Source organism: Morchella importuna (genome assembly GCF_003444635.1).
Source record: "Morchella importuna strain M04M26 chromosome Unknown Morimp01GS075, whole genome shotgun sequence".
Taxonomy (NCBI): Eukaryota; Fungi; Ascomycota; class Pezizomycetes; order Pezizales; family Morchellaceae; genus Morchella; species Morchella importuna.
Window position 1 is genome coordinate 66,414 of NW_025763471.1, and position 14,679 is coordinate 81,092.

Genomic DNA, 14,679 nt, shown 5'->3' on the forward strand with positions numbered 1-14,679 from the left:
GGAAGAGAGCAGCGGCAGTACAACTCTCTAGTCACTATATATTCAACTTCACTTTCCAATTATTTCTTACTTCGTTATCATCGCCCCTCAACTACGGAAACCTGAAACAGATATCATATCAATAAATATGATCGCCGGTATCGAGTTCTCGTCACATATCCGGACGCTAAGTAGGTACACTTAAAGAGCAAAACCTCATTGCTATTGAATATTTATTTCTGCATAAGTCCCAGAGCATATAGACATACCTCACATCAGGTACGGGTGTGCAAAACCTCCGTAGATGATTCCCGCTTTAAAATTCTCCTGCGACTACCTTACTTCATGTATGTACATCTCGTAATAAATATAATAGGTCCTAATACATTTCAAGATTACTGAGTATCGGGTAACTTAAAGATTTACTCAACCCCCTAATGCGGGAAACCCCCCACAGATTTGACATACCATTTCAATTTGGGGGAGGAATTATATATGCCGGAGGTAACAGGTTTGGTGATATGCAGTTAAACGCCATAGTTAGGATTGTCGCTCTCGACCACTAGTCCTCCGAGGCGCAAAAAGATTAAGCGAACTTAGCCAACGCGACCGCGAGGCGTTACTCAAGGAATGTCAACTTCCTCCAACCTCCTGTACACGTACAATAGTTGCCACTTTACCTCCCGCACCCCAACCGCACCCCAACCTCCGCCTTCCACTCCACCACACATCCACCCCAAGTACATGGAATTATCCAGCACCCATCCACCCCAAGTACATGCAATTGTCCACTGCTTTACGTATAACTAGTCCCTCGTTCTTGGTTGATAACGGGTATCCCAGTGGAGAACTGTTATAATAGCAGCCCACTTCTAGGGTTCACCGGGTATACTGATTGATGTGCAGGGTTAGGGTTCCACAATCCTGACGCCTGGAATATAACAGACTGTAGTGGCGGACCTCACGACCGGGACTAAATTATACATCTCCCGGCGAGGTAGATCTCTATCTCCAAAACCTCCAACTAATACACTTGCTTATATACCATCCCTCCCGGACCCACTCTCTACCCTAATCCTGAGCCTGTACCCTTTAATAATATCTCGTACCAGATTGCTGGGCCTCACGGTATAACCTGGTTGGTGCACCGCTTATGTATCTCTACCCTTTGATAATACCTCTCTGGTTTCGTTAATGATACCTCCCCAAAGCATTTATCAAAACCAAACAGTAATAACATTTAATAATATACCTCCTCATTTTATCCCCACTTTGAATACTCCGTTGGTGATATGCCAATTCGCTGGTAGGAAAGGGATTGGCATGGAAAAGAGGTGAGGAGAAGAAGACCCGAAAGTTATTTCGGCAAGAGTTGCATATAAATAGTTTGATGAGGACTTTGAACTTTGGTGGACAACAGCCCGCGACGGGGAATGCCGGAGTGGCTATAATCAGTCTGAGACTGCAAGGTTTGAAGTCTCAGACTAATAAAGATTTCGAGTTTCTAAACAAGGTGACGAGGGTGCAACTTGTATTTAAGCGGCCGTTGGAGATATTGTTAGGCGTATATGTACGGCGAACAGTACCAGTGTGATGAGTGCGTTGGAAGTGGACGATTTACTATCCCTTGGACGGATGAAACTCTCAACTTCGCGATATGGACCGTGCACTCATTTAGTAAGGTAACTTTTTTTCTTTTTATGTGTGGTAATAACAATACGGCGAATCAAAAATCAGCATCAGTTACCATATAAGGCTAGTAATACATCCGTACAAGGGATAGGTAGTGCCAAACGCCAAGAGATTATATAAGATTGAATAATAAAATACAGCAGAGGCCCGCGCGGAGACCAGAACGGTACATGCTTTTGTCTAGGATGCACCACCATCTATTTGATTCCTATACAAAAGCTGGCACATGGCTACAAACCATTCTCAACTCCGCCAAGAGTTGGTGAAGTGTGGGGTCACTCCTCTCCAAAGACTTCTCCTCGGCCCCACCTCGCCAAGACCAAGTAACCTCCTCCTCTTCGGTCTCCTCTTCTCTAATGATGCCTCTTTCTCCTCCTCCTCTCCGTCCTGGCTCCTTCAGTTCAGGTTCGGTCTATAGCCCCATTTGGGCTAATTTCGATACGGATTCCTCTGTCGTTTGCCTTGAAAGAGGATGTGCAGTCGGCATATCATAACCAGTACCGACATATGGCGCGAAAAGGCATAGGGGGTGGGGGTGTCAACTTCAGAGGAACTTTTTTTGTATGGGAATTAGAGAAAATTCCACCGTCAGGCTAGGCGCTAGTACCATTATGAGGGTGGATCTCTCAATTCCTATAGATTGATTGGCTGCAAACGCCGAAATTTACACACCTACCCACCATAGCTTCTCGAGCCATAACTCGAAGAATTAGCTAGATCAGAATTACTTGTATGGGATACTTCTGATGTAAATCGATGCCATCCAACCAATTATTCAAGCGGTAGTCCCTGGACGGAGATAGCCAATTTTTCGAGTTTTGGCGGTATAACATGTTCTCAGCTTCTGACACATGTACTACAAGGCAAGTCCTAAATCGGCCACAATACACTCGGTCCTGGCACATGCTGTTACCTGACCGCAGGCAACAGAGAGTACAACAGGAGTCAATTATCCGACCGTGGATCCAGAAACCATCCCACCTACAACACTCATACAACTACCCACTCAACACCAACACGGGTTTAGTACCAGGCATGGTGACACCCTCTGCCGGAGTATAGAACAATTATCGTGAGAATACTCTTCTCTCCCTGCTAGACGATTCAACGGTCGACGCCTCAACCACCCCGACAGGGCAACTAGTTGAATTAAAAGTAATCGAGCCTTTTCTTTTATTATTTTATTTCATCGAAATTAAATGAATTGAAACTGACGATACTTAGCAGAGGAACTGGAAGGATACGAGGCGAGTACACAATCTCGCTTAGTCTTTCTCAACCGAACAACGACAGGGTTTGGTAAAACTACTCGATGGTTTGCCGGCGAGTGGATGGGACTACCATCGAAAAGCATTTGGGGCCATCGCCAACAAAGCAGCCAACGCTCGACCGAGTGGTGCAGATAATATAATCCTCGCCCGGAACGGGGTACGACGATACTGCCAACTTGCCTTCGGTCGAGTGGCGAGACGCCCAGACACCCGGTGAACTCTACACGAACCCGGGGACGGGACGCTAGCTTGCGTGGTTACCTGACTCGATGGTGTCAACATGATCATCCACTCGCCCTACCTGCACTCTTCAAACAGGAACGGGCTGGGTCCCGACGGTTAGTTGATTGGTTAGGTGAGCTAACCTCTACAGATTTATAATTTAACTGTTACTTTCGACACTCGGTCGATAGTACTGGATAGGTAACAATACCATCCAGTATATTATAAAAGTTTATTCAGTCTACCACTCAAAGGGAACTAAAACCTTTACGCGTTTGATATCGTTTAAATTTAGAGTGGAATTAGGTATGCCATTGGAGGTTGACATTTTGGGTGGCGTTTTAGGTGGGGAGGTTGCTATTCAGGGTTAGGGTTTCTGTTCTCAACCAATCGCTCCAGAGCGCGAACAGATTAAGGGAGTTAGATAATAGTAATAATAATAATCTCTCATACTCGCATGCAACCTTTGCAAGTGACAGGGAAAACTTTCTAAAATTTAGCCCTATCGGTAAGATGGGTATACCGGGGTGGGGGACACGGGATTCGAACCCATAACCTCTCGCTTTCCAGCAAGAGGCAAGCAGACAGCATACGCTGTAAGGGCATTAGAAGTAGTAGTGGCTCACCTTTCAATGCATACTCAACTCCTACATCAATTAAATTGCATCTATTTTTCCCCATGAGAACACGAATGTCTTTCGATTGTAAAGACCACCCCACCTGTTCAAAATACCTACCTAGCCCATTGATAATGCCCAGTAATACTCCCTCGTTGATTCCTCTCTAGACATTTACCGTTAGCGGTTGGCATTGGATATCGTCGGTGTCTTTTTGTTGGGGTGATACAGTTTCAGGGTCAGGGTTTCTCTGAGCGCCAAACACAGCAAGCGCTGAAATAATATCAAAGTACCAAACAGTGATCGAAAAGGAGAATCAATATAGAGTATAAGGAAAAGGAATTTCAGACGGAAAATAGCAAATGAACGGTAAATGAACACAAAAAGCACACAAATGAGGTCGCGGCCAAAACACACAGCAAAGGCAAAGGGAAAGAAGGCAAAAGGATAAAGCTATACATATCCAAAAAATCTACCTACGAGCATACCTCAATAGTACAACCTATCACAGACAGAACCCAGGACAACATGTTTATATATTAATAATATCACAGAGCGGGAATAAGTTAGCTTGTGCCCTCGGAGCTGGAATATCCTTCAATAAACCAACGATTCGCAGTAACAGGAAATATCGTCCATGAACCATAAATTAGGGCGGCAACTCTTAATATTCTTGCCTCATTAAAACTTTTCTTCTAGCTGTGCTTACGGAGGTTCTTATTGAATTAAAAAAAAAAGGGGGGGGGGGGGGGGCGCACGGAGTGTAAATGATTGAAATACCGAAATGTACTAACTGCGAATAAGGTGTCCTAATAATTCTGATTATGTTTCCGCTTCTATACAGACTCTAACAGAGTCACGGCTTGAGTCAAGAACTCTCAGTGGCTATACTAGTAGTTCATTTCGCTCTACAATGTCCTGAGAAAAGGGATCATGGAGTATCACTCGAATATACTGGATCTTCAAGTCTCACTCGGTTTTGAAATTCTGAGCAGCACTCGAATTTCAAACATAGAAATCGTTTCGCTACAGTGACTGTTGCGGCAGGATGTGGTCATATTCAGACAAAGATGTTCGCATTCTGGAAGGGATATCAACAAAAGGGAACAGCCCCGGGTGGGAGGGGTCTAAGCTTTCCCGGAAGGACTGTATGTTGACAAAGTAGTATTTCAGTAACTGAACTGCACGATGTTAAACATCGCAGAGGAATCCCGTCGATTAGAGCGAGTAAATCCATAAACCTCAACCCAGTGTTATCATCTGTTAAAACAATCGAAAAATACTGAACATGTGGTGCCCGCCAGGGTTAGGGTTGCTTGAGTTTATTCTCGAGTTATTTGGGCAGATTTTATGTCCTGTGGTAGGTCTCAAAACTGGGTGGGAGTCTTTTCAGTTTTGTCTCCTTGCTATTCTCGCCGGTATTACATGGGCTCGGTCTCTAGATAAAGTCTCAAGCTATCTCGTCTCGTGCCCATCACTATCTATATCTCCAAGGGCAATGTCAGAATTCGCAACAGAGTAGTCCGTCGGCCCGTCGGTCCCGTCGGTCCCAGAGGTCAGAGCCAGGTCTACTAAAAACCCTACTTAATCTTAAGTAGGTCCCAGAGACTAACTACTGATTATGGGGCTAGGACCACTGACTATGGGACTAGGACTACTTGGATTACAGGGATATAGCCTGGCATAGAGTACGGTGTTGCTATTTGGATATCTACAGTCCTGCATAGACATCTACAAACTCGGATTGATATCCACATGTAGTCCTAGTACTTATCTACTGTCTGCAAGGCTCAACAATTTTCCAACGCACAATTTGCGTATATAAGCCCAATATATTAAGTCTCCAACACTTGTACACCGATATGGTTGCGGGAAGAGACTGAGAAGTGTGGTACTGTCATAGACTACGGTCTGCATACAGTTAGTGAGTAGAAAGAAAAAAAGAAGAAAAAAACTGTATAGTCGCCAAAACCGAGTGATAGCCTATGACCCTTTAGATATGTATAGTCCGGCGACTTATCTATGGTCCTGGCAGAATGGGGGACTAGCTGTGCACGACCATATAGTCCGTCCCGTCGCCCCTCACCCACTGATGTCGAGATATAGGCTCACCCGATTGACTATCATAAGCAGATAGCGTTACATCTTCGCCAATGGGTAGTTAGGGCGGATGGGCAACGCAATAATTTAATAGTGAGTGGATGGGTTACCCATTTGTTCAATACGAGGTCCAGAAAAAACAAGATTTGCTTTCTCTTTAACATGCTCTTATCCAAGATGACGCCTCTGTTGGGGTCATTGGGGCTGGGTCGGGAGTGGCACAGTAGGTTTTTGGTCATTGTCAATATAATAGTGATGGGCATGAGACGAGGTGAGAAATCCACGGGTCAAAACAGGTCCCGAGCATTACCTCGAGACTTCCAAATCGGGTCTTGTCTTGTCAGCCAATAGGTTTTCCCTGGCCCGTATTGTCAAAGTTCATTAAGCTCCGTACGGTATCAACCCTCGTTCGGTTTCGTCGCCAGATTAACTACCGTTTGGGTGTCCAAAAGGCGGCGGGGGTGGCTGCTGAGTAATTCTTGTGTATATCAGCGGGCGGCGCATCCTGAAGCAGACACGCGGTACGGTGAGGGCGATATTAAAGGATTTGATAACATTACAGTTTGGACCGGCGATCTTTGGTGGCGTGGAAAAGGACATCTAGATCTCCGTTTATATTTTATATATCCGAGTCATTCACTGTTGCTGAATGGACACGCAAACTAAGTCCTGACCGGACGGATACGATGTAATAGCTCTTGATACCATACGGAGCATCAGTGATTCACAAAAATAAGTTGCATCTGCGAACCGGGTAGGTATTTCATCTAATATCGGTAAACGTGCAACCTATCCATTTGTCACTACCTGTCTGTGAACAGGGTGGGTCATACCATTATCTGTGTTTGCGGTAGGGCGTAGGTTTAGCTGTACAAACCGGGACAAAACTAAATAATAGACATTTAGTAAAGTTAGAGCTTTAGGCAATGGTGATGCACCCTAAACCCGTACAAAACCAACTGAGTGGATGGTACGGAATATTTTTTTTCCGCCGCCCTAGGTAAAGCCTTTGCCCTGACGGACCGAACCGACAGAGTCATTATCAGCCGCCTCAGAACAGGCCATATAGCCATCAATAGATACCTAAAAAGAATAGGAAAAATCGAAAGCGCCGAATGCGAATGCGGCAAAGGAGAGCAGAGTGTGGCCCACATACTCACCGAATGTGATGCAGCAGCCGAAACCGCAAAACCTTTAAAGAACACAATACGGTCATTAAACTCCTTTGGAAGGCAAGTGGCATAGAAGCAGCTACAAAAATTTGGAAACAGTTTTCGAGAGAAACTGACAAGACTAGAGCGCAGAAGAGGAGAGAAGGGAACTAGGTACGGTGGGGACGCTGAAAGATGCGGGAAACGAGGAATAGAACAAAAAGAGGGCTTTAGTGTTTTCATTTCCTATGTTAGAAATACGTGAGAGGAGACGGAAGAGAAGGGGCAGTTCAGGGGTATTGCCATAACTGTAAAGTTGCATGCAATTAATGAATTAAACAAAAAAACAAAAGAGCATTTGCCCTGAAACAACCGTCAAGAACCCTAACCCACATACCATTCAAATAAATAGTATTACAGTCGACTCTCGCTATAAAGGTACTGGTTGCAAAGGTAATCGTCTTGTAAGGGTAGAAATTTGAGTTTCATATATTTTCTGTGTAAAAAGAAGGGTAAATCCCCAAATACTTGCTAGAAGAGTACCTTAACGGATTTTGGTGATTACCTTTATAAGTAGAGTAGGTTAGGTTGAGAGAGGGCGAAATTACCCAGCCCAACATATTTTCAGTGTTAAACATTGAAAAAGTTAGAAGTAAAACATCATTTCAAAGCCGCATTCAACATCCAAAGCTCTTTTAAATGTCTTCTTTTGTCACTCCCGCCAATTCTATTGAGAGGGACACCTTTGTACCGAATTAGGCCAAAAAAAGGCAAGCCTTTACGGAAGGGGAAAAAAATGCTATTTGCGCTTGAGTGAATGACCAGTACGCCAGAACCAGGAAACAACCTACATGGCAGTGTATTGCTCAATAGTTTAAAGAAAAATATAAGGGAAAGATCATCTCTCAGTCAACGACTAGCAGTGTTTTGTTGAAGCGTTCCGCCGATTCAGCTCTGCTCAGTCAACCTGCCTTTGGCCCAGAAATAAAACGGCGCAGGAATGTCGCCTGGCCGCAACTGGATTCGGTTTTGTTTGAATGGTATGAAAGATTACAGAGAAGGACAACCATAACCGGTTTAGTTTTAAAGGAAAAGGCTCGGGAATTTTTTGAAGTTCTTTACCCTGGTATGTTTATAAAGTGCAAAAGTGAAATTATTTCAGATACTGACTGTAGACGGTAGGCGTTACACCTCCTATGTTTTCAGAAGGCTGGCTCGATACTTGGAAAAAAAGACATGGTATCAAACAATTCGTACAACATGGTGAATCGGGCGATGCTGTTGCAAAAGGCTGTGTTTTGGGCCTCAATCAAATGAATTCCGTCAGGGAAATATTGAGATCATATGACTTGGAAGACGTTTACAACTTCGACGAAACAGGTTATTACTACCGCATGCAACCAGATAGACGTCTCAGCACTGAAGTATTGGAGGGGGTCAAAAAAGATAAATCAAGAATTACTGTATGGTTCACCTGCAATGGTACCGGATCCCATAAGATGAAAATGTGGGTGATTGGTACAGCGGAGAACCCATATTGCTTCAGAGGACTTGCACGTACTGCTGAATGGCTTGGTGTCTTCTATCGTTACAACAAGACTGCTTGGATGAAGCATGAAATTATGATGGAGTATCTATTATGGTTTGAGAGTTGCATGAACGGTAGAAGAGTGGTTTTACTTATGGATAACTTTTCGGCACATGAACTCGCTGTTAAACAATTAGGGGAACATGCACTTCGCAATACAACAATTGTATGGCTTCCAGCAAATACTACTTCGGTCTGGCAACCCTTGTACCAAGGTGACATCAACTCATGGAAAGCACATACCAGGCGTTACTATGTACGCTATCTTGTCAAAGAGATTCACAAACTACCAGGAGGCCCAGCATCATCTGATGAGCTGCCAAAAGTCAATATCCTACAGGCTATTCGGTGGGCTATTGAGGCATGGAATTTTGACGTCAAAGCATCGACCATCTTTAACTGCTTCACAAAAAGTACTGTCAAGTTCTTTGAACCTTCCTTTCTTTCTCCCGAGAATTTGGAATCAATCAAAATTGCCAATCCTGGCCGAATCCTTACAGAGTTCATACAATTTGAAGAAGAGGAAATTGAGAACGAACAGCCACCTGTTCCTTCATTCCGTACTCAAAGTTTGGATATAGATGAAGATCCATCAGCAAATGAAGAAATGCAACACTTGCGGAACGAGGTACAGACAAATCTTGAAATCCTACAACAAGCAAATCTCATCGAGGAAGGTGAAATCAATCTAAATCATTTTCTAAATCCATCCGAAGAGATTTTTGATGATAGCATAGAGGACTTAGAGGTAAGACAGAATTATTCAAATGAAAAATGATATCAGCTAATCATATTAGTTATATGTTCTTGAACTTCACGGTTCAATCAATAAGCATAACTCAAACAATTCAACAAAACTTACAACGACAGTCAATACTGAACCCGAAATGAGTCCTGATACAGGAAATACTAGCAATCAATTGCAATCCACCAACTCTTGTATCAATCACTTTGAAGCAATTGAATCACTCGAGCACTTGGAGCAATTCTATACCAAGAATGGCGACCCATACCATGACAAGCAAAATGGCAATAACCCGACTCTCACACATCTAAGAAACTTAAGCGCAGTACTGAGAATATGCGGTTACAATCAATGGGGGCGCAGGAGCAGAAGAAAATCTCGAATTTTTTCAAAGCTTAATAGTGGCCGGGAGTTAGAACTGGTAAGGAAAATACAAGCAGAAATGCATATACAGTTTGATATTACCTCTACTAACAAACAATAATAGTTATAATTAGCTAGTAGATACCCGAAATACACCTTTAGTATCTACTGAATCACTCACAAATATCAGCTAATTCATAGTTTCTATTTTTGTTCATCTATCATCAAAAGAAATCCACCCGTGCTTTTGCTCATACCAGCATTACCTTATCTTCAACACCCTTTACCCCTTATAAATAACCACGAATAATTTCGCTTTACTAGTGACCACCTCCATATAATTCTATAATACCTACTGGATCATTCCTAATTCGTAGCTAATCAATAGCTCCTCTCGTTGTTGAGATATTCCCAAAAGAAACCTGCTTCGTGACTTTTGGTTAGGTAACCCTAACCCTGCATCCTATAAGAGTACCCCCTCTAAAAGGGTAACGCCATACCCCATTTCTCGCACTTTTCGCACCCTTATAGGGAGAGTCGACTGTACCGATTTTGGGAGAGGTAGCTAAACATTTAGTACGATTGGAGTCCCTCGTGGTACAGGTAGTAAAGTACGATGACGTTTTTATACTGGTTTCTACGATTACAAACACTGGCCGTTATAGCCCTCGGGGGAGTACCATTATTATTTATGTGGGAAAACAACCAACCTGACTATTGCGAGCACTACATGATAATCAGAGGATCCTATAATGATGGAGCAACTGATATTCACCGCGGGTTACTCTCCGGCAGTCCGGCAATATACGGGGTTATTGCCTCCATGCTCTCCGCAATAGGGAGATTAAGAAACGATGAATTATTATGTCGTGTAGCAGGGGTCAGTGCTAGTGTTACGCAGCCAACGCCCGCAACTCAACAGTTCTCTCAACCTACCCTGCGAATAGGAAATAACTCCCTAGTTTATTTTGGCGATTGCACAGATAGATACATGCATCTTATCCAATGTGCTCTACATACTGACTCCATGTCTGTGAGGAGAGTTAACCAGTAAGCAACATATTCCCGCCTAGGAATATTTACTAAATTTAAGATATCACAACGACCAAGCAATCTAACCCGTTTCCAAAAAAAGCATTTCGCTCAGTATTGACGGTCTGCTCAGTGTGCGGGGCGAGAAGGGAGTTATATTTTCTGAAGAGTTGAGCATTGGGGCCTCTCCTAAGGTGCTTCCAGGAGATATCATGGCTTTTGAGGAGGGAAACCAGGTTGAATCTTTCAGTGGAGCTTTGCAACTAGATGATGTGGCTTTATCAGAAGAGAGACTTGCGGATTCCTTAAAGTATATGGAGGGTCACATAGCTGCGCTGTCAACAAGGGAGCGGCTTCTTTCATCTGACAGGAAGAAGAATGTTTACATCAAAGATATCGAAGCTCAGACAGTGCTCGCTTAGCTCTGTTGCACGCTTTGCGGATGTGTGCGATGGCAGGGGGGGTTCTGTGGATAAGAGATGGGTGTGGATTGGGTATGAATAGGAGTGGAGTTGCGTTTAGGGATACAGACGGGCTACATATCACACCCAGGCAGAGATATTACACGGAGTTCGTCGGTTAGAACTGGGGTTCTTCTCATTGATTCCAGTAAATCTTGTTCTAGATGAATTATATTTCAAACTCTCCGTCAGGATTGTAAATCGCGTACTTTTTATAACTTTTCAGCTCCGGCAATGAATCCTTTACCTATTTTTGTAAACAATGCATCGAAGAAACATTAGCCCTCAACTGGCCGAGTGAGGTAGTCTGACGAGTTAATAATGTGAGAAGGTTATTCCTGCATCGTCAAGTTCTCCAGTATTTAACTGCTGTCCCCGAAACCTTTGATAAGCCTGGGATCAATCGCAACCCCCTAAGGTGCACATTCCCGAATCGCTCCCCTGCTGCAGCTGATGTATGATATAAGTAGTGTTCTCCACAACACTGTTCGATACCAAAGCCCGGTCTCGTCTCATCTTGCCCGTCTCGAGATGGGCTTGAGAAACCCAGTGAGACCCTGTGAACATATACATCGCGTATGATCCTATACTTTGCGGGTGATCGTCGTTATGCAGAGCTGTCCAACTAGGCCCCAATGCTTCGTTATATTGTTATGGCCCGTTTTATGAGCTGAATTCGATCATGATAAGGATTATTCCGCTGCGGCAATGCACAAACCTCATAAGTTAGTTTAAGAGAACTTCAATTTCTGTAATAGATTCTATAACATTCCGCTAATAGATGTCAGGCTTTACTCATCTATCAAAATACGGGTCAGATCTGCATCATCCAATCCCTCTTCCTCAATCTCCCAAGCTTGTATCCCTGGTAACACAGCCAACTTTTGATTAAGAGCAGAGCTGGGGCTGATGCCTCCATTCTATTCCTCTTCTTAGTGATAATATCTCCGGCTCTAATTTCTATAATTTAGTTTCTAGAAATGATGAGGATACGGAACTAAATGCAAGATTTATCTTGAGGACAGCTGCTCCGCTGGAACACTACTGGCAGGAATTGAGAGGTAGTCACGGGCCATTTAAGACAGATTGGGGAACCTGCCCTCATGTACCTTCCACCATGTTGTCAGATCTGCTGTTCTATCTGCTCTTGCCTCAATCAAATACTGAGTGGATTCCGGAAGAGTTATTTCCGCTACATCAAATTCATCCTCTTCTTCAGACCTGAAAAGTATATTAGGATATTGATAGATCTGTTAAGATTTATCAGATCGGACAGACCTATACTTGATCATATAGGTACTGAAGACTCCCGGGTACTTAGGTCTTCTTTCTCGTTCGGAGCAGGCTGAGGTGAGTATTTTGCTGTGTAAATTCGTTCTAGATTTTTTGTTGTTATATTAATGTATGGTTGTGACCATACAAGCTGACGGAGTACGCTAGTCTTGCAGCGGGGGGTCAAAAAGAATTGCAATAGCGGGTGCAGATTGGTCGTCAGTTTTATTCCAATAGTTGTTCAATAATTTCCATGATTCACAGCATGCGTTAAAGAGAGATTTGTCTCTTGATGTTCCCTCTCTATCTTTCGCGTTTTTGATATCCCGGAGAAGCATCTCATAATATGGCAGTTGAAGAGCTAAAGTAGGATACTTCTTCCCACTTAGGTCCTGGGTAGCTGTGTTACTGTATTCTATTTGGTTTCTATAAGTGTGTATGGTTTCAGTTTTTACTCGAGGGCTGTCATTCGATCGATAGCAGGACGTAGGTAAATAAATCGTTCCAACATGGTATATCTAGAATTCCATCTGTCAAACGATAAGTAAATATCATTCCAAAAGTACTCGTAAAATAATATAAGAATAGATATACCTCATGCGCATATCCAATGGTGGCTTTAGATTTTTGAGGTTCATAACAAGACACCCCGTTGTGGAGCTTCTAATAGCAGATTGGAAGCCCGAACTTTTGAAAGAATACGTCGGATCTTTTTAAAAACCCCAGAGGGGGAGGATTCAACTGGGATATTTCCCCACCTCCTGCTAGAACAACTTCAGGTATATCTGCTTCCCCTTTCAGAATGACTAGAATCTTCTGCGCGGCAAGGTTTTTGTTTTTTTTGTGTAATTCATTAATTGCATGCATGCGCAGCAAGGTTAATAATATGAGCCATGCATCGTATTTGGCCATCTTTCCTCAACCAATCTCCGAAAAAGTAATCTCTCTAGTACTTTAAACAGTTTGTCGTTTACTATTGCATTATCCGCCGTTATACATAGGAGATACCCGGTGAGATTGAATTCTTTTAACACATCAGCCACAACCTCAGCCAGGTTATATGCTGTATGTGACCCTCTCAAACGTCGGAATCCGAGAACACAGTCATATAAATTATAGGCCGAATCCATACAATGAACTGTTATACCAAGGTATGGTATTTATTACTTAAAGTCCAAGCATCGAGAGTCAAATTGACATTACCACCGCTGCCAACATGTCGTTGAAGTCTGCTTTTGATATCTGATAGGAGTTGGTCGTGCATTTTTTGTATATCGCGGCGAAGAGTATTCGAACTGACAGATACCGTCTGAGAATTACAGTACTGTAATAAAGATCGGAATGACTTTGACTCAAGAATGCTGAAGGGTGAGTTTGTATCCACTATAAATTCAGCAAGAAGCCGTCTATATATATCACCGGTACTGTTCATGATATACGCGGGAGTAATAACCGACCCTCAACATCACTAAAAGAATTCAACACAACATACATCGATGACAATGCCCTTGTGCAAATAGCCAATCCCCAACTTTCATCACCAAGAGACTAGAAGAGAGGATAATAGAGAGAATCACCAAAGCGAAACCGCTAAATATCAAATACGAACCAGAAATCAGACCTCAGGCTGGTCTTCTTGAAACCATCAAAAGCCCGACAAACAACAAACACAGTCACTGGTTTGAAAACAACGGTACAACCAAAAAACAAACTCCAGTATGTGGAAGTGTGGCTAGAGGCCAATTTCTCATTCCAACCCATATCGAAGAAACTATTTCAAACTTGAATGGCCTCCGAGCCTTTATAAAATCAGAAATATTGCCCTCTCCCCAGGGAGCACCGTCCGGACCATCCATAACCTGGTCAGACATAGATTCCTCTCAACTATACTGTGGGTCAGGGGCATGTTGGACAGGCACAGACCACATCATCCACTCATTCTCCCCACTATACAAAGAAGCAGCCCTCCCCCGACTAGAACACCTCCTGCACCACAAATCCAAGAAATATGACATGAGAAAACTATGTTCCCCAGCAGACAACCCAAATAACGAAACCTCATGAGCCTATTACCACCCAATAGAGCCTCTGGCAACATTAAAGGCACAGGCCTCTACCAAATTGCATCCCTCATGCTCCCATTCCAGGAAGCAGAAAACAGAAGTGAACTATGGATACAAAATGAC

At 43.3% G+C, this 14,679-nt stretch overlaps 2 protein-coding genes across 2 annotated transcripts; both read left to right on the forward strand.

The window, feature by feature from the left end:
* Positions 1-8,345: 8,345 nt before the first annotated feature.
* On the forward strand, positions 8,346-9,398 carry LAJ45_11580 (uncharacterized protein; the record flags this gene model as incomplete). Its single annotated transcript, XM_046121064.1, has 1 exon — positions 8,346-9,398. The coding sequence occupies one exon, from the start codon at positions 8,346-8,348 to the stop codon at positions 9,396-9,398; it is 1,053 nt and encodes a 350-aa protein (XP_045965754.1).
* Positions 9,399-10,755: 1,357 nt separating this feature from the next.
* On the forward strand, positions 10,756-11,182 carry LAJ45_11581 (uncharacterized protein; the record flags this gene model as incomplete). Its single annotated transcript, XM_046121065.1, has 2 exons — positions 10,756-10,778; positions 10,864-11,182. 2 exons carry the CDS (start codon positions 10,756-10,758, stop codon positions 11,180-11,182), a joined length of 342 nt encoding a protein of 113 aa, XP_045965755.1.
* Between the last annotated feature and the right edge of the window lie 3,497 nt (positions 11,183-14,679).